General features: G+C 50.5%; 4 protein-coding genes across 5 annotated transcripts; 2 read left to right on the top strand and 2 right to left on the bottom strand.

The window, feature by feature from the left end:
- Positions 1 to 1,182: 1,182 nt before the first annotated feature.
- TrAtP1_010893 (uncharacterized protein) lies at positions 1,183 to 1,572 on the top strand (the record flags this gene model as incomplete). Its single annotated transcript, XM_066114891.1, has 1 exon — positions 1,183 to 1,572. The coding sequence occupies one exon, from the start codon at positions 1,183 to 1,185 to the stop codon at positions 1,570 to 1,572; it is 390 nt and encodes a 129-aa protein (XP_065970988.1).
- A 12,657-nt stretch (positions 1,573 to 14,229) lies between these two features.
- On the bottom strand, positions 14,230 to 18,394 carry TrAtP1_010892 (uncharacterized protein). The gene is made up of 6 exons (XM_014092328.2): positions 16,569 to 18,394; positions 16,123 to 16,471; positions 15,906 to 16,063; positions 15,717 to 15,851; positions 14,947 to 15,656; positions 14,230 to 14,891 (listed from the first exon to the last, which is right to left on the bottom strand). The coding sequence occupies exons 1-6, from the start codon at positions 16,625 to 16,627 to the stop codon at positions 14,377 to 14,379; spliced, it is 1,926 nt and encodes a 641-aa protein (XP_013947803.1). The 5' UTR covers positions 16,628 to 18,394; the 3' UTR covers positions 14,230 to 14,376.
- Positions 18,395 to 19,132: 738 nt separating this feature from the next.
- On the top strand, positions 19,133 to 23,014 carry TrAtP1_010890 (uncharacterized protein). 2 transcript variants are annotated; one of them, XM_066114888.1, is made up of 7 exons: positions 19,133 to 20,152; positions 20,222 to 20,770; positions 20,867 to 21,388; positions 21,449 to 21,587; positions 21,654 to 21,733; positions 21,799 to 21,872; positions 21,928 to 23,014. In XM_066114888.1, the coding sequence occupies exons 1-7, from the start codon at positions 19,983 to 19,985 to the stop codon at positions 22,479 to 22,481; spliced, it is 2,088 nt and encodes a 695-aa protein (XP_065970985.1). In that variant the 5' UTR covers positions 19,133 to 19,982; the 3' UTR covers positions 22,482 to 23,014. The 2 variants fall into 2 exon arrangements, with proteins under 2 accessions (XP_065970985.1, XP_065970986.1); XM_066114889.1 differs by having other exon boundaries at positions 19,133 to 20,770.
- On the bottom strand, positions 19,380 to 19,568 carry TrAtP1_010891 (uncharacterized protein; the record flags this gene model as incomplete). The annotated part of the gene is made up of 1 exon (XM_066114890.1): positions 19,380 to 19,568. One exon carries the CDS (start codon positions 19,566 to 19,568, stop codon positions 19,380 to 19,382), a length of 189 nt encoding a protein of 62 aa, XP_065970987.1.
- Positions 23,015 to 23,124: the final 110 nt, after the last annotated feature.

The raw sequence follows: 23,124 nt of genomic DNA, 5'->3' as shown, positions 1-23,124 counted from the left end.
CACGATATGGGTGCCCGACGTTAGTACGAAGCAGACAGGTTTGAGATTGAATGGGTGTATGGATCTTTTTCTGCCGTATTTCCATAATTCTCTTGCTTCTTTAAGCAGTCTCCAGAAAAAAATGGTGAAGAGCGAAAAACTCCGGGTCATCGGACGGCTGTCCGACCCGAAGATTCTCACACGAGAACTGCTGCGCGTCAGCCCTCCAGGGGGATCCTCTTTCAGCTTTAAAAAATTCCAATCTGTGATCCACTGGTCCCTGTAACAGAACTCTCATGCTCTCTCAACTCACTACTTACATACGATAGATGCGATGCCAAGTTGTTGCTAGTTATCTTAGCACCAGTAAGCTCTCTCTGTTTTTTTTTATTGTGGCTTGCACCTCGGCGGACTGTTTAGACTCCGTTGGCCGCGCCTTTACTTCGATTTCTGTTACTCATTCTTTAGTTTGTTGCAAGTGTGAGAAAAAAAAAAACGCGCGGCTTTGGGCACAAATCTTCTCCATTACAGTTTGGAACTATGCAGCGCCATTCCCTAGCATGGTGGCTGATTGCGGCGCATTTACAGCATTCGAGACAACATTGGGCAGCGTTTCCGTGTGCACGGAGCACGTTGGGATGAGTTTATGGTTACCTGGGAGGACGAACAGGTAGGCATTAGGCAGCTCTTGTCTCGATTCACACCTTCGGTCTGGGATGTCCCCGGTTGGCTTTGGGCTGGGCTCGAGGCTGGCTACCAAGCCGTGGGACGAGCTTCTTCAGCTTCGCAGCTTCGCTGGCATGTTTCTCGTCGTCGTAAGCTTTTGAGCGTTTCAACTTGAGTCCTTTTGGGCGCCATGAATGAAATGCACGTTCCCCCCTTCCGTCTAATTAGAAACATGCACAGCAACCACAAGTTCTGCATGACACTTGGCATTCCTAGTTGGTTTGGCCGGCGTCACGGCTCGTTGCATTTGTTGTTGTTTCTGGTGTGCTGTTTCTTTTTTTGGCATCACCGCCTCTCTCAGAGCAAGCTTGGTCCTTTTTCGCGGCCACGCATGCACGGCGGACCGCCATTCGTGGTGTGAGTGAGGGTACAGCCACCCATGAGACCAAGGCAGCCGGCCGATGTTGATTTTGCGCTGCACGCTACCAACGACAGAGTCTCGGACCGGACGGCTCGCAGACAGCTTGCCCTCGAACGATGCCAAGAACGGAACGGCTTGGGGGCCGGCTGCGAGACAGAAGCTTGCAGTACAGTAGGCAGCTGAGAGACGCTCGAGACATGCACAATGTCGAAACCTCGTCGGAGCTGTCACGGCCATCGGCGTTTGCGTGTGCAAGGCGTGCGGCTGCTGTCGAATCCCGGCGCTCGTCTGGCCAACCAGCTGGGGAATCGGCTGATAAGCTTCGTTGGGCTGCGGCTAAGGCCAGTGAGGCGAAGGACGGTGACGGTTACGCTGCAATGCGGGTTGCTAGTTATTTGATTGCTTTCCTGTTTTCTTTGGTCCATGATGCTGTCTTTGACAAACATGCCCCCTGTAAAGATCCACTATGGGAAAAAAAAGAAAGAAAAAAGTTTTCATCAATGTGAAATGAATGAATTAATTAATTTGGGAATCCACAAGTCATCGAGCCCGAAGCATACGACGTGCCCTGTTATGTGTTCCAGATTAATATCAGATGGGCTTCATTTGCTTGTTACTCATATCTATAAACCGTCGGGCAAACAAGAGAAAAAAAAAAAAAACTTCATAGTGGACCAAGCTTCAATCTGGTCGAAAAATGCCAGACAGGCCGGGTTCCAGCGCCCACGCACGCCCCCCAAAAAAAGTGGCCTTTCGAGCTTAGCACAACGCCCTGAAAGCTCTGGATTTTTTTTTATTATTTCCTGGCCCTCAGCGCCAAAGAGGAACCTCGTATCCTGCATATGCACATAAACGCTGTGAAATGCATACGCCCTGCTCCCCTGCCCGTTTTCCCGGCTATGCTGAGCTGCGCACGCCCCCCCTGTCCCCTGGCTGGACTGGCTAAGCCTTCTTGCTTTGCACTTATCCCGTATTCCAGCTGAACACCCCCCTATCTTCATACTTGTACGCTGCGTACAGCCCGGGAACCTTGTACTGGCTGTTGCCCAGCTGTAAACGCTCGGGCAAAGCGCAAGTGTCCAGGGGACGATGGGATTAATGCTGAGGGCTGAGAGCTGAAGGGCGTCATGGACTCGGGCGTGCTGGAAAGAAATGACTTGGCCGGTATTGCATGCAGGCCGGGCTCGCAACAGAAAGTCACATTGACGTCTTTTGCATGTCCTCGAATAGCGCGGCGCTGAAACGACGGCACACAAGGCACATGCCGAATCCACACGCCCGCAGCACCCGCCTGCTCCTGTCCTCTGTCGCTTCTCCGGCGCCCGAGCAGCACTCGCGGCCTCAGCCGATCCCTTCAGGCCCTTGTCATCACCACTCCATCGTCGATCGCCCTCTGCCCTGCCGTGGATCCTCTCTGTTGCCTTGCTGGAACCCTTTTTGCTCCGCGCACGCCCTCGTCGTGGCCCTGCCGCTCTCTGCGCACCCCTTTACTTTAACCAAGGCCCGTCCTCCCTCTGCATCGCATCTTAGTACAAGTATCAACCGTTTGCATCCAAACCTTCTTTTTCTCCTTCCCACTTCTCTCCTGCTAGAAGACTCAAACTCCATCGACAGACCAAACATCTCCGGAATTGACCAAGACTCGATTCTGCACCATCGCCGCCGTTGTTGGTTCGCATCCTCCACGACAGCATCAGCTTACCGCCTGCCGCTTTGCATATTCACAGCCCTGGCCTCGAGTCACGTCACCTGCAAGCTGCAGTTTAAGCCACCCCGCCGACTCCTCCGGCTCGCAAGACGACAAGGGACACAAGATACAAATAACCAACGGCTCCCTTCTTCGCATCGACGTTTGCAGCAATTCTAGCCTGCCCTGAACTGAACAGTCCATCCAAGCTTAAGCCTCTTTTTTTTCACCACTACGCAACTCACAGAAGATGCCCGCTGCTGCAGTCATCTCCTCCTCCTCGCAAGTCAGAATGGACTCTTCTCCTCGACCAAGCGCCTCCGTGCTGGTGCTGCGCTGCATGCGGTGCGCTCGATCTGCTGAGACGACGACGACCGACGACGCAAGCACAGCCGGCATGGTGCGCATCTCCCACAACCTCTACTACTGCGAGCGCTGCGCCAAGATCGTGGGATACAAATAAACGGCGAGATGGCGACACTTGCTCACCATCTCTCTCCACACACAACACACCGCGCAGCCAGCAATTCACCTAATACGCCGCTGCAACACACCTCTCCCCGCTGTATTTTAACCCCGTCCATTTTGAGAAAGCGAGCATATACGGCATATTATAGACGGAAATCATCACCTTTTTTTTGGGACCATAGAAACGACATCGGACACATCACATGCAGCCTTTTGCAACGACCATTCTTCGCAGCCGTGCGAACCCATTAGCCACTGCACACACTCTTCCCTCGAATCCCAGCTGGAAATACTATCTGTCAAATTCGAGCTCTCACTTGCATCGCTAGGGGGGGCAATCGCGGGATGAGGTTAGCCGGACGCCCTTTTGCATTGGTCATCTCCTCGACAACCTGTCAACAGCCTTGCAGAAGCATCCGGATCTATCCCGACCATCAAAAGCCTTGACCACTCTAAGCGGCCGCTGCCTGGGACACCCCGTGGAATCAGTGCTGAGCTGATGCTAAGATCATCACCGTCGCACCCATGTCTCCCGCGGCAACCAACCCCGCGAGCGCCCAGATAATGGGATTCGTCACCCGCTGCGCCGGCTCAAACTGTCAGCACTCTATGCGGTATAGCCTGATGCGCGCTTCCCGGGAATGCAGCGGCCGTTGAGGACCGCACGGGACGTCAAAACGGCAGAGGGTGAGTGGCACAGCGTCTGGCATCCCTTTGATGGAAGGGAACAACAGCAAGTGTGAGCCATCGCCCACACTGCGCGCACACACACCGAGCTGTCGCCGGACAGCACAGGACCCTGATGCCTCTCTTGGCTGTTCCGGGCCATGTGCATCTGCATCTACATACTCACATGCGGTGCTACCCGAAAAGTGTACGAGGCGCATGGCCCTTTCGCCCTGGCCGGTGCCGCACTGCCTTCGCTTGTTTCGCTTGTTACAAGTACTGGCCAAGCACGATGCACCAGCCGTGAGTGGCGCCCTCGCAACGTCGCCCGCAGACAGGGCTTCCAATTGGAGGCTGCGGCATTTCGGCAATGCTGGTGAGCGCCGCTGATTCGCCAGAGCACCCGGCCCTGTGTTTTGTGACAGGTCGTTTGCAAGCGAAACTGGGCTTACCTGTCTGGGGAACTGGGAACCACGATACCTGAGGGGGATCTCTTCCCTCTCTTGTTCTCCACAGCCTCGGGGCACTATGCGAACAAAGACTACGAAATGACGATCACGGCCATGATTTGGTTCTTTTTTTTTTTTTGCCCACTTGTTTTATTTTTGGCTTGTTTTTTTTTTTTCTTCCTTTGTTCCGCACAAGTTCTTTTTACGATACCCCCATCTTGCTAAATTATGCACGGCGACTTTTGGGGCAGAAAAGACGGATACCGCTAGGCCGCGCCGAGCTGCAAGTGACGAATAGCTTGGCTACCAGTTCCTATGCGCGACAGGGGTCTGGGCCTTGGACTCTTGCTTGTACGCAAAAGAGAGCAAGAAAAAAAAAAGAGATGCCGAATCAGCGACAATGGCACGAGTGGGCTCCGTCGCTCGCTCGCCATTCGGAGGCTAGCCTTGCGGACCAGACCAATTCCTGTTCCTTGGCATGCACCGTGGTCTCGCTATTTCTGGCTCGCTCTTTTTTCTTACAGAGCTCCTTTGGCATAGCCACTGACGTCTTCATTACTTGGTGTACACGTTTATTTTTTCTTTTATTTCCTTGCATACCTACTACAGGCGCTGAGCGCCAAGAGGGGAGGGACCCCGACATGATGCATATACGACGACGGGATGAAATTGAAAGAGGGGCCTGGGATAAACGGATATTTTCTTTCTTTTCCTCTTCTTCTGTTCACTTCTTCCGCTTGCGCGAGATCGCAATGCGTGCATTGACTATTATCACTTTATTATGCTTTTATTTTTTTTGTCGTTGGTGCGCTGCGATATAGACTGCGAGAATCATCTCTTTTTAGTTTTATAGTGATACCATCTGGGCCTGCGAAGCCTATGCTATTTAGTATTAGAATACGAAATCATCTTCTCATGACTACAAATTATGATTACTCTGTGCATCGATTATTTGTCATTTGTTATGCTGTGAATAAAGCAATGTATGAATGGTTTTTGTGAAGATTGGACTGCAGCTACCTAACCATCTCCGTCTTGGGGCCAAGGCCGGTCCGGGGCCAAGCCTGGGCGGGCGGTTGGCCATGGCCATGACTTGCGACGCATTCTGGATTCTGTCACTTTTTTTCTTCTTGTCTTTTTTATCAAGTACTGCGGCTGCCGTCCGTTGTCTTACATTTGAAAAGCAAGTGATGAACTTTATTGGATTATAAGGGACTAGATGCTGCGGGAGGGATTAGTGGTAGGCATGTGTATGCAGGTATCAAATGATTCATGGAGCAAAGCGTTGACTGCGCGAGGCTGCAGGGAGAGAGGCCCATGCTGCTATAACATGTCTGTTTTTTTTTTTATATATTAAATTGTTCTGATATATGAGTGAAAGAGGGGGGTGTATAAGGCATCAATGTTTGCAGAAAAAAAAAACAAATTAAGGCTGTTGTTTGATTCTGCGGTGTGACTTGTTTGCGAGGCCTACATATATGCAGGGTGCACGTACATACATGCGCATGGGCAGAAAAAAAAAAAAATCTGATAGGACTTGCTGTTTGGCAGGGGGGATGGGCATGCACATGCAGGTAAATGCGTATATGGGCGTTTTTTTTTTTTCAAATTTGTGCGGTGTGTTGGCTGCTTTTTGCTGCGATGTAATGCTATGTGATGCGAGGCTACGTGGTTCTTTCTCGTTGTAGTTTTTTTTTTTTTACTTTTTTGATGATGAGGTTGGGATGGTTTGATTGGGCTATTTATGGAAAAGGGGGGAGGCTTTGGTGGTGATGGAGTGTGCATTCTGTTTAGGGCGCTGTGATTCTACCACCTGCTGGATGGGTGTCATGTTAGATGCAAGAGATTGAATTATGGATTGATCGAGTTAGAAAATCTGTCAAGGCGCGTGCGGTGGCAAAAAAAAAAAAAAAAAAAAAAGCATCAGCATTGATTTGCACATTTGCGCATGTAGATTTTTTGGAGTTTGTGGTGTCGTGGTTTGTAGGTTTATGCGAGTGGCTAGCTGAAGGGTGGTATTTAATGCATGTGCGATGGCTTGGGTGAGACGAGGCTGTGCTGCGTTTTGGTTAGCTATGAATAGAAACATTAAATAAATGCAAATGATGTTGAATTTTGGGGTTTCTGGTACTTCTTTTTACAATAAAGTCAAGGTATGAAGGTTGTTACTATGCATTGCATCGTTAGTCGAAACAAAGTCATGTAGATTGAAAGTTTCAATGTAAATCCCACATCAATTCCACAAGTAGTAAAATCCCTCTCCGCGTGTTTCTCCATGCTTTGAAACCCCAATAAAAATGTCTGTAGATACTTTCCCTATTCTTCATAAACTAGGCCTTGGTAAGTCTTGTAGTTGTCCTGTTCTGACTCGAGAAGGGCTGAAACCGTGGGGTGGCGAGACTGATCTATACACGTTGGGTGCCCGTTTAGAAAGTAAAAAAAAGGGACCGGACTACTTTTTTTTTTCGTGCCTGGGGCTAAATTGCGGGTTGAGATTGGCGGGCTCTCTGTTCCTGAATATCTTTTTTTTCTTCTCTTAAATGATCGCCGGACAGTAGAAACAACAGATATTCTGGAGAGAGATTTGGCGGGGGAGTGGATGCAATCGATGCAACTTGGGATTTTCATTCATAAAAAATAAAATTAATATGTGGAACTTGATGTTCTGCCATCGTGGCCCTGCAATTGTTTCGAGTTCTATTATACAGCAGATTAGGATGGCTGCCTCCCGCTTCGTCCATACTGCAAGCAGATTGGAGCGGGCTGCTTTCCTCTCAACAAACAGGAGGGCTCTCAAATTCTGTTGTACGTGTATGCACAATTCATTACAGACGACTGCACTTTCCGCCCAGTTAATATGAAGACGGCCGCATCGGAGTTGCATTCCGTGCCGTTTTGTCTCATGTGGGTTCTACATCGTACCATGCGTGCGTTGCGTGTCCTACGAGAGAGGCATTTTTTCCACCTCTTGGGGGGGTATCACTTGAGAAGAGATGCCTCATGCCTCATTCTGCAAAAATGTCTAGGCCGATGCAGTAGCGCTTTGCAGAGAGGGTGCAGCCATGGTCGGCGTGTAAGCGGCAGACATCAATTGGCAAATATCAGCTACAGCGATGTCGCGATGTCGACTGCTTCCCGCAGAGCAAAGCGGGGGATCAGCTAACATGTATTTTTGACCCCCAAAAGAGGAGCCTGAAATCTAGATTTTATGCGAGGAATAATTGAGACATGCATCGTGCTAGTATGGAGAACAGCGGAGGAGAGAGGGCGTTGTTGACGAGAGGAGAGGTAGAGGAGACTTTTGGTGACAGCTTAATTGCCAAGCTTGGAGGATTTGCTATCCCCCCCCCTTTAGGACGTTTTCTTCTTCTTCTTCCTACCGTGGCGCGAGGAATCGCATGATCGTTTCCCTCTTAACGCTGTCTCGGTTGGAGATCAAGCGAGCGAGGCTTGTTCCTGAAACTAAGACCAAAGACGGAGATCGCTTTCGTGTCTTTCGGATGCGGCGGTGGACGGATGGACAGGGAATTACGCGATCTCTAGGGTGGAGGGTTTTGGACTCACTAAATCGAGTCTGGGCATTGAGAGCGAGAAAGGCAAGGGAGAGCAGACATGGGGAATGCTTCACGATTGCTACCCAAAGTGAACCGTGTCCTTCTGAGTTGTGCTGCATGTGCTTTTGCACAAACATCGTGTGTATTAGTGGGCGGCTACAGGGCACCTGTGCTGAGTGGCAGCATCTCCATGCCAGAGAGCGGTTCCAGATTGGGGGAAAATGAGCATGCCTAAGGTCATGTGAACCCCCCCCAGTCTCTGCTCGTACATTAACTTGAAGCAAGCAGCAGCGTATCAAAAGGCAAGGCCAAATGCGCTGTGCTGCAAATTCCGCATTGGACCACTCTCGGCTGCTGACTTGCTAAATATGGCCAATGGCGAGGCCGGGATTTTATGGGCGCTATGCGCGGCAAAGAAGCAAAATCAACCACAGAGCTTGAATATGGAGTAGCGCAAGAGGGATCCCTGGGCGTTTTATTGGCTGGGGATGACGAAGCAAGGCGAGTCGGTTAATGATATGAAGGTGATAAGACATGGACGAGCATGTGCATGTATATAGCATGGCAAGCAAGGGATGCGCGTATCATTGTATGCAATCATCAAATAGTACGCGCAATAGGGGGGGCATGTTTACAGTAATAACGGCGATAATCTCTTGCCAGCAGCATCAAATAGGAATCAGCTCGTATATCACTGCACGCCCTACATTCATACAAACTGGGGTTGAGAGAGAAAAAAGGGTGAGAGCCAACTGGAGGATCGTCCCGCTACCGCCTTTTAGATGCCCCCAATCCTGGCTTATATCTTTTTTGGTATATCCCAGGGGACGGCTATTGCCGCTTTTTAATGCTTGTCTAGAAGAAAGTCATTTATCCAAAGACGATGGCAGTTTGGCGCTCTTGTTGTCTCCCCCTTGATTGCCGTGCCGTGTTCATGGGGGGCTGAGATGCAGTGATCGATGTAAGAGGACGTTTATTTGCGGGGAGAAGTAAGAGAAGGGATATATGACGCGGTGGGTTGAGGTCAAAAGATGATTCGGGTTGGAGTGAATACATTGCGTAGACCTTTGTAATTTATGAAATGCTATTTCAAGAAGCACAGTAGTACACACATCATATTGTAGCGTCATGGGGCGGAGTGCGCATGTAAGTCGCAGAGCAAGTTTGGCTGCACTACACTTTCAGGCTGCGTATACTTCATACCTACGTAGGTAGCCTGACTGAACCCCAACTGGATAGAGTAGTATTCGGAGCAGACCCTATTATTGCATGCTGCATCTCTCTCTGTCGCGGTTCCCCTTGGGTCGCAGCCATATGCAACTCCCCCGCATCTTGGCGGTCCTCGGTGGCTCAATACACGTCACATCGCGTCGTCGGCTCTCTCACGATGGCTTCCCTCACATGAGAGGGGATTACAATGTATGTGTTTGTACTACTTGCCCAGGTATGGCACGACTCAGGGCCTGGCTGGATTGGGACCGTCTCCATGTCAAGCAGCTGCACACCGAGTATTCGCTTATACTGCTAGGATCGTGAAGCTGGTCCTGTTCGTAAACTCGCTGGCTTTGCGTTATCGCCTATTACCGACGACCTGGGAACCAGACTCCGTGTCCGAGCAAGGCTGAATGCGAAATCCTGTGAGCCGCTAGGCCAACATCGTGAGTGCTGCTGACCTCGACGTGCGGTCTGGGCAACGAAACGCAGCGCCTTCAGCTCCATCGCGCGCTCAGCTGCTGTCCAGCCCGCAGCCCGGGGGTGAGGTGAGGACCCCTGCTGAGTTGTCTCGTCTTGATGGTACAAGTAATGATTTACCCAAGGAGCGACAAGTTTGCCGGTTGTTATTGGCCGATAAGCAGCGGCAGCCTCCTCTGCGTGCGATAACCTTGCTCCAAAACCCCCCAGACGGGTTTGCTAACCCCGAACCATCACGGCTGCTTATTATTTGCTGCAATGCAGAGCCTTGCAAAGCGCAGCAGCTCTGTTCAGCTCTGCGCATGGGTTTTATGAGCTGATGGAACACAAAAAACACAAACCAGTGTGAAGACGCCTTCTCTCCCCCCCTTTTCTGCCCGCAGGAATCAATATCGACAGATGGATTATTCACATGGCTGGTGGTTACACGAAATCAAACATGGCCCCCCCCTCTTCTGTCTGTCATCGAGATGCCGATAACGAGCACACATGCGCTACGGCCTTGGTCGATCGAAGCCCATCGGTACAACCTCCAGCACTGTCGCACCGTGTCATCGTTTGGTCGAATTTCGATGACGATCTTTTTGCTCTTGTTTTCCCTTCTGAAGCCTGATATTCGCGCTTCGCTGTAGCCATCATGTTTGCGATATATATCGCATCAGACGATGAAGATCATAGCGGTAGTGACATCTCTTAGTGGACACTTATACCCCAGTCTCTTTTGGCTTCCCCGCTGGAATAGCTTCACGTCTCTCATTATACCCATCGGAAGCAAATCACCAGTGTCAGAAAACAAAACATTCACATATCCCATATAACAACCAAACTAGCCAGATGGCTCCCTGCAGGAAAAAAAGAAAATCAACGAGAGACCCTTCTCCCCCCCCCCGGCTATCCTTCATGTCTAGTGTCGTCATCGCTTCCATACCCTTGCATCTTTTTCCCGCGCTTTTTTTTTTCTCTTCCTCTTTTCAACCCGCGCACGCCCTCCTACATAACGGTGATATCATCGTGCAGCAGATTTTGGTTTTGTTTTTAGCCTGATGCTTTTAGACCCTTGTTGGACTCTTTTACTCTACTTTCTGTTTTTTTCCCCCCAGACGTGAAAAGTAGATGCACGTTTCCGTGAAGAAGGAAGGATTGTTAAGGTATTTGCATTGCGTCGTATTGCAGTAAACGGGCAGTGTTTTATAGCTGTTTATCTTAATTACACGCATTGAGGCTTTGCTTGTGCATATCTATAATTTTTATCTGATGGCGCCTTTGTACAGGGATCTAGCACACCCGCTTTTGCTTGTTTAATGGATTAGTAGCTGAGATGCTATTTTAAGCCCGTTTAGGACGGACGGTTCGATGAGAAACGGACCGACGAGAAAAAAATAACCGAGGATATATCAACTGGGTGAATATACAACCTTGCTGCGTAGAAGAGAAAAAGTTTTGCAGAATGGATACTTGACTCTTCCCGTGTAAGCCGGATAGTTCCGTTGCGATTCCATTCACAACTGCTGACCGCTTTAGAATAGCTTTTATCGGCCGATCAAGCTGCTATACTCGAGCTATATCGAATGACTCGTATAAACGTAAGTAATAGGCAAAACGACTAGACTGCGAGCCATCTCCGGCTCGCCAGCGTCTAGCTTTCCCGTTTACCTCCGCCATAAACAAAGTTACACGTATATCCACCATCCCGAAACATAACCACACCTCGTCCGATCTTTGAATCGGGGGTTTCACACAAAATCGCACACATTAGGGCGTATGTCCACGCCGGTTTAATCTTTCCGATGCCAAGGGTATCCCCTCTGTCGATCATGATGAGATGTTGCATAAAGGCCTGTCTGTCCGTATGTAGGTACCGCGAGTAAAAGCCCAACTTGAACCAAAAGCCGGCTTGTGCGTGCATGAACCAAACACCTACGGCATTAAGTAGCATCATGGCCGCTGTTTCCGCGAACGGGTCGCTTGCCTTAGCTTGTGTAGGGGTTTGGGAGGAGAGGGGGGTGGGTGATTGGGAGGGTACGTTGGGCTTTGAGGTTGTGGTGGGATTTGAGATGGGGTTTTAGGCAATCAGTGTAGTTGAGATAAGAGTTGGAGTTACATGGCTATGATGCCGGTGACGTTGTAGAGAGGACAGGGTTCATAGCCGCGGTTAGTTGACATCAATGGCGTGTAAGTGGTGGTTGAATAAGGGCCCGTTGCTAATACGGGTTACTGTTAATATAGTTAGACAAGCCCTCCAATGACTTCATTAGACTTTTATAGTTCAAAACCGGAACACTACCGACGCTGGGGTATATATCTCTTACATACATAAGTTATATACATGGGCGTTTGCATGACGAACGCGAGGGGTGTTTTTAGACTGCTCTTTATTAGCAAGGGCTTCACTTTACAGTTGACTACTCCTGGGAAAGAACAATGCTTTATTCTAAAATGAATATCACAACTATTACAAGAGGTAGTTGATGAATGTATCTAGCTACTTTATTGTATAATGTCTCGCCAACAGAACTCTTAGCAGATAAAGAGTGGTGTTACGCAAGTAGCCAAGCGCAACGAAAGTAGAGAGTAACAACAAGTAATGAGTACATCGGGCCTTATGATTCGGCCGCATCTGCGAGAAAAACAACTTTGATGATTCGAAGGAACAGCACCTTTATTGCTGGCCCCTTCCTTTTGCCTTTTTTAGGCTGCTTCGCTTAGACAAGCTGGGCCAAGTAGATACAGCGTGGTAAGATGAGAGTGGAATCAGTATATGTAGAACTAGAATATCTAGTGGAATCAGTATGTCTAATAGCACCAGTAGAAGGGGTAAGAAGAATAGAAGAAGTAACTGAGGCTTTGTAAGGGACAACTGTAGAGGCTAGTCTGTGACTCGAGAGCTCATCTTTAAACCACCAGCGGACATGACAAAAATGGCTACCTCGAGCACTTGCAAGATGAGCAACAAGCTCGACAAGTCACCCTAACCAACGGGTGGCTAGGCCAGTAATCTACGTGAAATAAAGATGTTGATAAGTAACATCACTCAGTTCGCGTGCTTTTGAGCTCCAACGCCTGAGACGAACCCAACTCTACCATTATCACTGCATAGATTTAATTCAATCAATCTTCCATTTCTTTAAACAGAAAGGAAGATTGCAACTAACTTCCAGTGAAGTGATCCACTCTATCAACTCTGACCTGACGTCGAAATATTTGCTTTTCTTGCAGTAAACCACATTTGGTGAGTGAAAGCAGCCTTCAAACTCGAAACTACACTTAATCTTGGTTAGTTTACAGCGAAAAGAGACGTCTGCATCGGTTGAAGCGCGACGCGAAGAGAAAAAAGGCCATCAGCTTTGCAACGTTTGTTTATACAATAACATATAGCTCAAAGGGGATAATGTTGACTACGGAGGCCGATATTGAGAATATAGGTAAAGCAGTGTAGCCTTTCAAAGCTTTTATTTAATTGGTCATTTTCAAGGAAGACGACTGCTCGATCAAAATGACTATACAGTCTTGCGAATCAGTTTCAGTTTTGTGAGCGTATTTATGTTTCGACGTAAGATGCTTAGAAGCTAATTTAGTTCACTTGAATGCACATGAAGAGGCGAGAGCGCTATAAAAGCTTGGTCATGCTCTAAATCACTCGAAAGTCGACCGTTACCGACCACAGCAACCAGAAAACATTTCAGACGCTTGAATACAAACAACCACAGAATGAATATCACCTCATGAATAGCGCCTCTGTCCAGAACAGTGTAAACATCAACCCATCGGAACATACTGACAAGTCAACCCAAACACAAAACACAGGCGCTCGATTCTCGCCCTTCTCACATCAGAGCACGATCCCTCAATCTTCCCAACTGCCTACAACAAAGGCAAGTTCAGAAAATGAAGCAGACCAAAAAATGTAAAAGCCACATGTTCCTAAACCCCTTCCAGGCTTTCCACAACTCACAAACGTTCAGACAACGTTTATTTCCACTTCTCAGACGCTGTATCTGACATACTTGCATCACTAACAACGCGACACAAAGTCTACATCAATATCAAGAAACAAACATTAAAACACAAGATCACAACACGGGATATAAACCCCAATTTAAAATGGTTATTATACTTGCTTACAGAGGATATTGCGGCAAACGGCCTCGTCGAGGCCCTGTCAATGATTAAAATCTTCCGCTTTGTTCATGCTAAAACTTGAAAGGCCTGAATAGACGAAAAAGATCTCAAGTATGCTTACTTCGACTGGTATTTTGGAGACTATATTTGTAAGTCTCAAGACGCAGTAAAGTAGATTGGTAACGGAATGTTTCGGTATACTAGCAATATTATCGTATTCTAGAAAATCTAGATACCTTTCTAAGAGCATTCTGCCTCATCCCTTTTGCATTTATGCTTGGAATACGTTGAATGTGTAATCAGGCAAGTAGTAAAGCATGTGAACTCTTTCTCGTAGAAGCGAAATAGTCCGTCATTTTGGTACACTATTCCCATTCGAATAATCATCCAAGTATTGAGACATTCAAGTAGTGATTCAGTAGGTTCAAGGCATAGTTTAAAGCACAGGCAATAATCCTTTTAACCATCAATCTTTTCCAAGAGGCAGTAGGAAATAGCACTTTGTAAACGTCATGGTTGATTCTCATTTCCATCATTGATTATAACTACATCGGGAAATCCATGCCTAAATCTCCAATCGCTGTAGCACATACATTTAAATACAAAAAAGTGGTATCTTATAAACCCATCCATCTCCATCCATCGTCCCAACGTTAATATTTACACATTTGGCTATTAAGCCTTACCGGCGTTGGCTTGAGCCTGGTTTTGGTCGTGGTAAAGCTCAGGGCAAGGACCATTCTTCTGCAACAGGATGTATCTCTTGATCCACCACGGGAGCACCTCGGTGAGCTGGTACCCGGCGTGGCGGCGGGTTGAGACGCTAAAGACATAGTCGAGTTCCTCGAGCGTCTTCTGCTTAGTTTCGGGAACAAAGAGGAAGATGAGGATCAAGGCGACAATGTTAAGACCGGCGTAGAAGCCAAACGCTCCCGGGGCTGTCATGGCAGCCAACATGCGCGGGAAGGTAAGAGAAAGGATAGAAGCCCAGAAGTTGTTTGTAGCGACAGCCCAAGACATGCCAATCTCACGATGGGACAGCGGGAAGACCTCGGCAGAGTACATGAAGGGGACGGGACCTTCTCCGGGAGAATAGAAGGCGTCGAACAGGTAGACAAAGGTTGCGACAGCTCCAATTCGGGCCGTGCTGTTTTCAACGTCAGACTGAATGAGGTAGCAAAGACCAGCAGCTGCAGAGGTGGTTAGCTAGAGTGTTGTAATAAGCGATTGATCACGGCAACTTACTGAGAAGAGTCCAGAACATGTTGGGAAAGGTAAAGAGAAGAAGGGCTCGTCGACCAAAGGTATCAATGGTCCACACAGCAGGCCAAGCGAACAAAAAGTTGATCAAGCCAAAGCCCCAACTGGCCCACAGGGCAGTGTAGTCGGAAATTCCGCTCTGTCTGAAGATTGTGCTGGAGTAGAAAGAGATGATGTTGATACCGCACATCTGCTGAGCAATCATGACAATACCGGAAGCCCAAGTGGCGCGCCTGATGCGGGGAATGGAGAAGAGCTCAAAGAAGCGAGTGACGATGTTGTTGGTCTTTGTGAGGCCGGCTTGCTCGACAAGGAGTTCCTCCTGATCCAAGATGCACTGGATGTAGTAGAGATCTCTAGCGGCCTGGAGGGGAGAGTTTCTGAGTCGCAGGAGTGATTTCCACGCCTTCAGGTGCTTTCCCTTCTTCATATACCAACGGGGACTTTCAGGGCAAAAGAAAGTACCAATGACCAAGGGAACCGCAGGGATAAAGGCAGAGCCAAGCTGGAGGCGCCAGGCGATATCACCGACCTTACCGACAGCAAGGTTGGCACATGTTCCCAAGAAGATACCAAAGGCAGTCCAGATTTGCCAAGACATGACAAGACCACCTCGAATAGCAGCAGGAGCGTTCTCAGCAGCGTAGACAGGAACAGTCACTTCTTTCAAACCCATACCGATACCGAGGAGCACACTAACAGACACATAAGCAGCTGGACCAAGGACCAGTAAGTAGACTGGCATGTTGACTTACCGACAGGCAGCAAGCTGTCCCCAGGTCTGAGAGACGGCCATACCAAAGGGGGCGAAAAGAGAGAAGATTGCGCCCAGGAAGATTGTGCCACGACGACCGAGCCAGTCGTTGAGGGGATCAGCGATCCATCCAGCGCTGATACATTGTTAGGATTGCTTCTGTGAATTAACAAGTAGGCAGTCAACTTACAAAAGGCAGATGGTGATGTATGGCAGTGAGTTCACCAAACCAATCAGCCAGCTGTTTCTGGCACAGGTACCAGCATTGGCGTCAGGTCCGCAGAGTGGCACATTGTCTGGGATGCCGAGAGCTTGGGGGAAAGACAAGTTGGCACCGTTTGATCCAGTCTGCAGAAAGAAGGCGTTAGTGGGTAAGGAGATGTGCGTGGTTGAGGAGTAACACGTACTTGATCCCAGCCCTGAATGGCTGCGGCAATGGAGCTGAGGCCGATGGTATAGTAAAGTGACCATGGGTGTTTCCATCGGTGTGTGGCCTCCTCTCTCAGAGCTCGCTTCTCGTCCTCTTCCAGCTCATTGATGCTCTCAAAAGCAGCCGGGTTCTGTGCCACGAGGGCGCCCCTCTGGAGCAGAGGCAGAATGTCGCTGGGCAGGCCCTTTGTTCTCTGGAACTGCTCGACATTGGCGAAGAGGGTGTGTTGGGGGATGCCCTTGAGCGGATTTCGGATCTCGCCCTCGAGGTTCTCAGTCAAGGCAGCAAGCTTGTTGCCCGCGTCTGCTTGAGACGAGTCTCGGACCCTATAAGACGACGGAGCGCATTAGTTTCACCGCCGTGTATATGCAAGGCAAGACACAGACACGCATCGTGCCGTGTATAGGGGCTGAGATGACTTACATCTTCTCATCGTGCTCGGGGTAGGCCACCTCGGCGGCGATCTTGTCGTCTACACCCATTGTGTGGGAGCCACGAGGCCAATGATTCACACTCTGAGACAATGAAATGAAACAAGACAGACACAATAGAGAAGCGTGAGAATCAGAGGCTCTGCCAGCTGTTTATCAATGTGAAGCACGTAGAAGCCCGGCTGTGCCCTGCATAAGATGCTCGGAGGGTTTCATCGAGGGTGGGCGGCCGTCTTATATACACCATCACGTCGCACAGGAGGCGGCCGGATCAGCAATCGACATTTCCAAATCTCCCCATGGCGTCCAACACTGAGAGGGGCCTGCAAAAAAAAATCTGAGGGGCCCCAGCTTGGACAGGCCATCCCATGGGGGATCTTTGGCGGATGAAGTTGGGGTTGCTGCTCGCGGTGGACCGGGTTGGGGGCTTCGGCTGTGGCCTCCCCTGCACCTGATCATTCGTGTGGAGGGCATGGAGGGCATGGCGGTACAAGGCGGCGAGTCACTGCGGCCGGGCAGCGACCGCGGCGCATGGCAAGGCGTTAACGAGGCCATCGCCAGAAGTGCTGCAGCGCGCGGCGGCAGTTGGGCATGTGCCGTTAGCCCCAGATCGCTGCGCCAAGTACCTCGATGGCGCCAAGGACCGCGCGCACAGGTACTTGCGGAGGGTTTCGACGCCGCCACACGGCCAGGGAGGTCTTGCGAGGGCCAGGAAGGGGCAAAGCGCTCATGAGGCGTCGAATGGAAGGCGCTTGGGGGCAGCCCAGGCCGTCGTTTGCGGTTAGTTCCAGGCAGCAGAATAAAAACTCTGGCAGGGGCCACGGGCTAGCATAGCGCGAGCTTGTTTCTGTGTCGGTGGCGTCGAGACAACAATAGCTGTGGGTTCTGGAAGAATAAACAGAAGCCGTTGCGGTGAAGCGCTGTGGTGTTGTGTGTTGTTGCGACTCTGCTGTCAATGCTAGAGTATAGTACAGCAAAACAAAACTAATCAACATCCTGGGTTGGCAAGGCCATGCAAGCGTCTTCGTTCTCTGCAAAGATGTGCAAGACAGCGGCCGGATTTGGCGAAGAGCTGCGGTGCATATGTACGGCTGGCTTCATGCGAGTGCGGAGAGTCTTGATTTCTGATTTTTTTTCTCACTCTTGGTGGAGCGATTATTCCCTCCTCGTTTCCCCTTGCAGAGACCAGGCGTTTCTGGGTGGGCCTCGTCTGATTGAGTTGAGCAGCGTAAATAATGTCGGGCAGAGCTTTGACTCGAGCATTGCTCAACTACGACGGCTAGTCCCCTGGCCCGGGCAGTGGCCATTCGTCGAGGCTTGACGCCGGTGGAGATGCGCTGATGGGAGATGGGAGCTGGCAGACGATGCGAGTGAATCCAGGCCTTGCCACCGGTTAGCGACTCGACTCGTCGCGACCAGGCCAGGCCAGGCCCGACACCCGAATGCGGGCATGTCTGCCGGTGATGCCCTCACCAGCGGCTCGCCGTTCGTCATCAAGCAGAAGCCCGTGTAAGCCAAGGTCGGGCTAGCGCGCAGAGGGTGTCGCTTGCAACCCACAGCGCTGTGGCTCGCCTGTTTCTGCTTCTCATCCTGCTGGACATGGTACGTGAGCTGGCATATACGGATACCTACAAGACGCATGCTCAAGGGCTGGGCAGATCCGACCCCTTGCGTTGGCTGTGCGACTCGTATAGGCCGCTGAGAAATCAGGCAATCGACCACAAGGAATTACTGCATCATCATATCACGACTAATAGCAGTAGCATCGCCGCCACCGCAGACTACCGCGACTATACGTAACTCAAACGACCGGTAGCCAGGCAGCAGTTTAACAAGATGACAAGATGGAGAAAAGCGGGCAGTCTCGGACGCCATGTGGCCTCGTCTCTCCAGCTTCTCCATCTTCTCCATCCTCTCCATGCCATCTCCATGGGACGGGCTAGTCCGAAATCTGCCACGCCAGTTTTCCTATACCGGCTGGCGGGCATGCCGAATTCTGAGGGCCAAGAAGGCGACATGTCAGACAACGGCTTCCACGACTAGTACTTGAACCGCCTCGTCCTCCAAGCCAAGCTAGTCGATGAATTGCTCGTTGCAGCCTCGTCTGCTGAGCTTAATTGGGCTTTCCAGGCCTTGTTGCAGCCATCGCCAATCTGGGACAACTTGGCATTCGGGTGCTGGATGCTTGATTCTTGATTAAGTAATCGACGTCGGCGCTTGCTATCCACTTTGCTACTGCAAGTATACCATGATTTCACTCACTCACCTAGTCTCGGAATAGCGTCTTAAAACGTCGTCTCAAAATGGTACAGCATATTTGCAGTACCTACTTGGTCGCGCCATGAAATTGTTGCCTCGAAAGAAGCTGATTCGGACATTGTCCCAGCAACTGAATCGCACCCGCCGCATCCACTCATCCACTCTCCCCGCGGGATTAAAGTCTTGTGCGGAGAGACAGAGACTCTCTGGGCAAGCTCTCCGATGTGAGACAGTAAGCGTCCGCAGCAAGGGGAGCGAAGCTGCAAAGGAAACTTCCTTCTCTTGCAAAGAACTGATTTCGTCATTGAGGCAAAACAAGATCCTGTCCGGCATGCACCGTGCGCGGTCTCAGAGCGACTGACGGGACGATTCAATGCAGAAGCGGCAAGGCACAGGCTAATTCGCAGTGCCTAGTACAGATGTGGAAAGCATCGCCAAAGAGGCGGCGATAAATTTAGCAACCCGGCTTCCGGCTTCTTACTAAACCATCCTATTGCGTGCATCTTGACGGCGCAGTGGCCTCGAATCTGTCGCTGTCCGAATCCTAATCGGTATCGTATCTGGCCACGACACGACTTGTGACAGAGATTGGATTCCTCGCCGGTCCTAGACGATGAAACTCGTCAACGGGCATGTCTCCCCAGGGCAGGTCGGGGACAAGAACTTCTGGGTTGCGACGCAGTCGTCGGGACACCGGCAACAAACAAAGATGAGTGAGTGAGAGTGTAACCATGGCGCCACGACCTCCTTGTCGAATCTGGCTTCAGCGTGCTACAAGATTGGCTGCTGTCAAGATATCTCGACAGTGCCAGTTATACAGTACGCCTCACGACGGGCTGGCGGGCCGGCATTCGGCGTTCGGCAAGGCTGCGTCTAAGCCGCGTTTTCCAGGACTGTGCTGCGCTCAACTTGGATGGCGGCGCCGGAGAGCACGGCTTAGGCCATTCCTTATTCCGTGTAATTCGACGGCGCTGCACTGTGGACGGCGCCGCCTTCTTCGCATGCTATCAACCCTGCCGCTCCTCGATCTCGGCGAGCATCAGCCGCCTCCTCAGTCTTGTCCAATTCTCTTCTACAGTCATCGTCTTGGTGCGCGACTCGACGCGATCCAGACCTGCTCACAAGTGCAGCGAGGCTGTAGGGCACCATGGCCGAGCAACCGCCCCGTCCGAAGCAGGCCGCCTGTCTGGTCTGCAGGCGCAGCAAGATCAAGTGTGATTGGATGCCCTACGAGGCAAAGTGCAGACGCTGCATCCACCTGAACTGCGAGTGTATTCGCCCAGAGTTCCATCCGGGCAGGCAAAAGGGCATCAAAAAGCAAGCTCCCAGACCAACCTCGATTCTGTTGATATAGGCCGTGACAGCCGTGCTGACCAGGCAGTAAAGCAAGCGGGTGGGCATCGACAAGGCGCTGTATCAGATCGAGCAGGCCGTCAAGCGTGTCAAGTCGGGAGAGCCGCGAGGGGCCGAGGACAGAAACCTCGTGGCCAATCTGAGACACCTGCTGGATGACGTAGACGCTAGTGAAGATGCGGCTGAGCATTCGTCGAGGCAAGGCTCGCAGAGCAACACGCAGGAGGACGAGGCCGGCCTGACGTCTAGTGACGACGACGACGAGAACGACAGCGCCGGCCAGCGGTCCATGGCCGACTTTGTGCAGCGCACAGAGGAGAGCCTGGCCATTGACGACGCCGAGAACCCTCTGCAGCTGCTGGCGCGCGCGTCCTACTTTCGTCCGCCCAGTGGTCGTCGTAGCCGTCGCGACTCGCCTCAGAATCCGCAGCATGAGTCATCCTCGTCCAAGAAGGATCCCGAGTCTGCCAGAGTCCAGCGCTTCTTCTCGCAAACCAAGGTGAAGCTCGATGTTGGCGAGGACCTTGACCCGGTCGACCTCGGCCTCGTCACCATGGACGAGGCTGAGTCATTGTTTGACTAGTAAGACAACTCTCTGTCCCCTCCCATTAAAGCATATGAATGGAGATTATCAAGACGAAAATTATGAAACAACGGTTGGGCTCATCATCATTGCAGTTACTATTCCAAGCTCGTGCACACAAGATGGGGCCTCTCTCCTCGAGTCCACACGGCGGCTTACACGCGCAGCCGATCTGCTTTTCTTTTTACAACCGTCATGGCCGCGTCTACGCTCTTTATGCCTACTGCGGGTCCCTTATCCAAAAGGCTGTTTAATCATGTCAAGTTGCTGGCTCAAAAGGTGATCAACGACAAGTACAAATCCGTAGAGATCGTCTTGGCGTTTATGACACACATACCATGGATATTTCCGGGAGATCACACCATGGATGATGAGACATGCATATACATCTCGATAGCGACAACCATTGCATTCGATCTCTCACTTCACAAGACGTTGATGCCCAGGGATGCCCTAGAGTCGGGGCCAACGAATGTGTCACGAGGAGAGTGCCTGGATCCGCGAGCTGCCCTCGCCATCGATGGATTTCCAGACGTAGACCCGTGGTCAGAGCAAGGCCAGTTATTGCTGCGAGCCCGGGAAAGATGTTATATTTCTCTGTTTGTCGTGGAGAGAGGGTAAGTGCCGTTTGAAATTTGCTCATCTTGTATAATAGCCCTCGTTTAACATGGATTTAGAATGTCTTTGGCTCGTGGTAGGCCGTTTATGATTCCCATCACCCGAAACATCAAGGATGTCGATACCTGGCACCGGTCCCCTCTGGCAGATGAGCAGGACGGCCCCGTGGCATCCATGGCCGCGGTACGAAGAGATTTGGTAAGACGATATTGTTTCCAATGTTTTTCCCTTTGAAGCTTCATTTCATTGATATAAATGTCGCAGGATTCTCTCTTTAACACGGTTCGTGCGCTTTGCGATGGCTCGCAGACTAGCAACAGTGATGGGTCGCTGGTGGCTCGGTCGTACGTCTTTTCGTTTCTCTCGTTTATAAATCTCGCATTGTTGAATCTCTAACACGATGCTTTAGGATACAAGGATCTATCGAGCGATTTTTCGATCAGTGGCTTGCAGAATGGGGTCTGATGATTGGTCTGGGTCCTGGTAAGCCGTCTAACAGTCGAAAGTGAGAAGCAAGCTTGCTGAATTTCAATCACAGAACGTCGCCTGCCCCCATATGTCGAGATTCTCTTTGCACACACTCGCCTTTCGACGTATGGGCGCATCATCAACCACCCAACGGCACCAGTCGAAGTCCGTATATTCTTCCGAACTGCTGGACTGTCGGCAGCCCTGAACGTGATGAGAGCAGCGATTCAGGGAGAGTCGCAGCTGCAGTCGATGCCCAATAACACGGCCATTATGATTTCCTTTGCAGCTTGCTTCGCTTTGAATATCAGCTCGTATGCCCCAGATGGCTCTGGGCTTGCACCAAGCATCAGAAGGTTGATTGAAGAGGCCACCGGTGTACTGGAACGGATTGGAACAGTCACTCCGCATAGAAACGGACTCTCAGTGTTGTACGGGAAACATCTTCAGCACTTACTACAGACATCAGGCCCCCCCAAAGCCCACCCGACCACCAAAGCCAAGACGGACAACGCCTTCATCGACGGAACCAATGCAAGAAACGCCACCGGCACCACCGAGCAGCTTCATGGACCAGCAGGTGTTGTGGCCGGATATGGTGCAGTTTTCAACCATGTCGGATGACCAGATTACACAGGTGTTGAACCAGCCCGGCAACGTGTTTGAGCCCTCGTTTGGCGGTGGCATGTCATGGGAAGACATGAACAATTTCGACTGGCTGAACTGGCCGGCTTTCAACGCAAACTAAGGGAGAATGCATTGGGAATTTGGCGACTTTTGGTTATGAAGGCATAGGTATATGGAGAAGGTTTTCTCTTTTTTTTGGGGGGTCATCAGCGAGTGCTAAAAAAATGGTTACTGGTTTCAATTTGATTATGATTAGAGACGGCTGGAGGACGATTTAAGAGTGCCACATGGACGGTGGTCATATCAGAAAACAAAGCCAAAAGTGTGGGGAAAAGTTGCTAGACGTGCTTACAGCTTTATTAGACTTGTTTAAGCTTGGCACATATTATTGCCCGGCTCGCGGGCGTATTGTATATACACTAAGGGAGTACGACAGGCGCAGGAATTACGGCGTGAAAACCAACGATTGGCTCGCATCAAAGACTCTCATCCAAAGCAAGCAGAAATCGTATGATTTCTTCTTTTCCCTGTTGATTGTGCCAAGAAGAAAACGCCGGCAATTTACATGTGCTTGGCGGCATCTGTCCGAGCCTCAGATGCAATACCACCCTCCCCTTCCTTCTTCCTCCTTGCGGGCTCC

The sequence above is a fragment of the Trichoderma atroviride genome, chromosome 6 (assembly GCF_020647795.1).
Source record: "Trichoderma atroviride chromosome 6, complete sequence".
NCBI lineage: Eukaryota > Fungi > Ascomycota > Sordariomycetes > Hypocreales > Hypocreaceae > Trichoderma > Trichoderma atroviride.
This window is presented reverse-complemented; position numbering and strand designations above follow the sequence as displayed.

Excerpts from the sequence above, each read along its gene's own strand:
- TrAtP1_010892 (XM_014092328.2), bottom strand. The coding sequence starts at position 16,627 with ATGGGTGTAGACGACAAGATCGCCGCCGAGGTGGCCTACCCCGAGCAC. Across the intron at positions 16,472-16,568 it reads CCCGAGCACGATGAGAAGAT|GGTCCGAGACTCGTCTCAAG; the intron begins GTAAGTCATCTC and ends GTCGTCTTATAG. Across the intron at positions 15,852-15,905 it reads TACATCACCATCTGCCTTTT|CGCTGGATGGATCGCTGATC; the intron begins GTAAGTTGACTG and ends ACAATGTATCAG.
- TrAtP1_010890 (XM_066114888.1), top strand. The coding sequence starts at position 19,983 with ATGGCCGAGCAACCGCCCCGTCCGAAGCAGGCCGCCTGTCTGGTCTGC. Across the intron at positions 21,588-21,653 it reads CCGCGGTACGAAGAGATTTG|GATTCTCTCTTTAACACGGT; the intron begins GTAAGACGATAT and ends TAAATGTCGCAG. Across the intron at positions 21,873-21,927 it reads GATGATTGGTCTGGGTCCTG|AACGTCGCCTGCCCCCATAT; the intron begins GTAAGCCGTCTA and ends TTTCAATCACAG.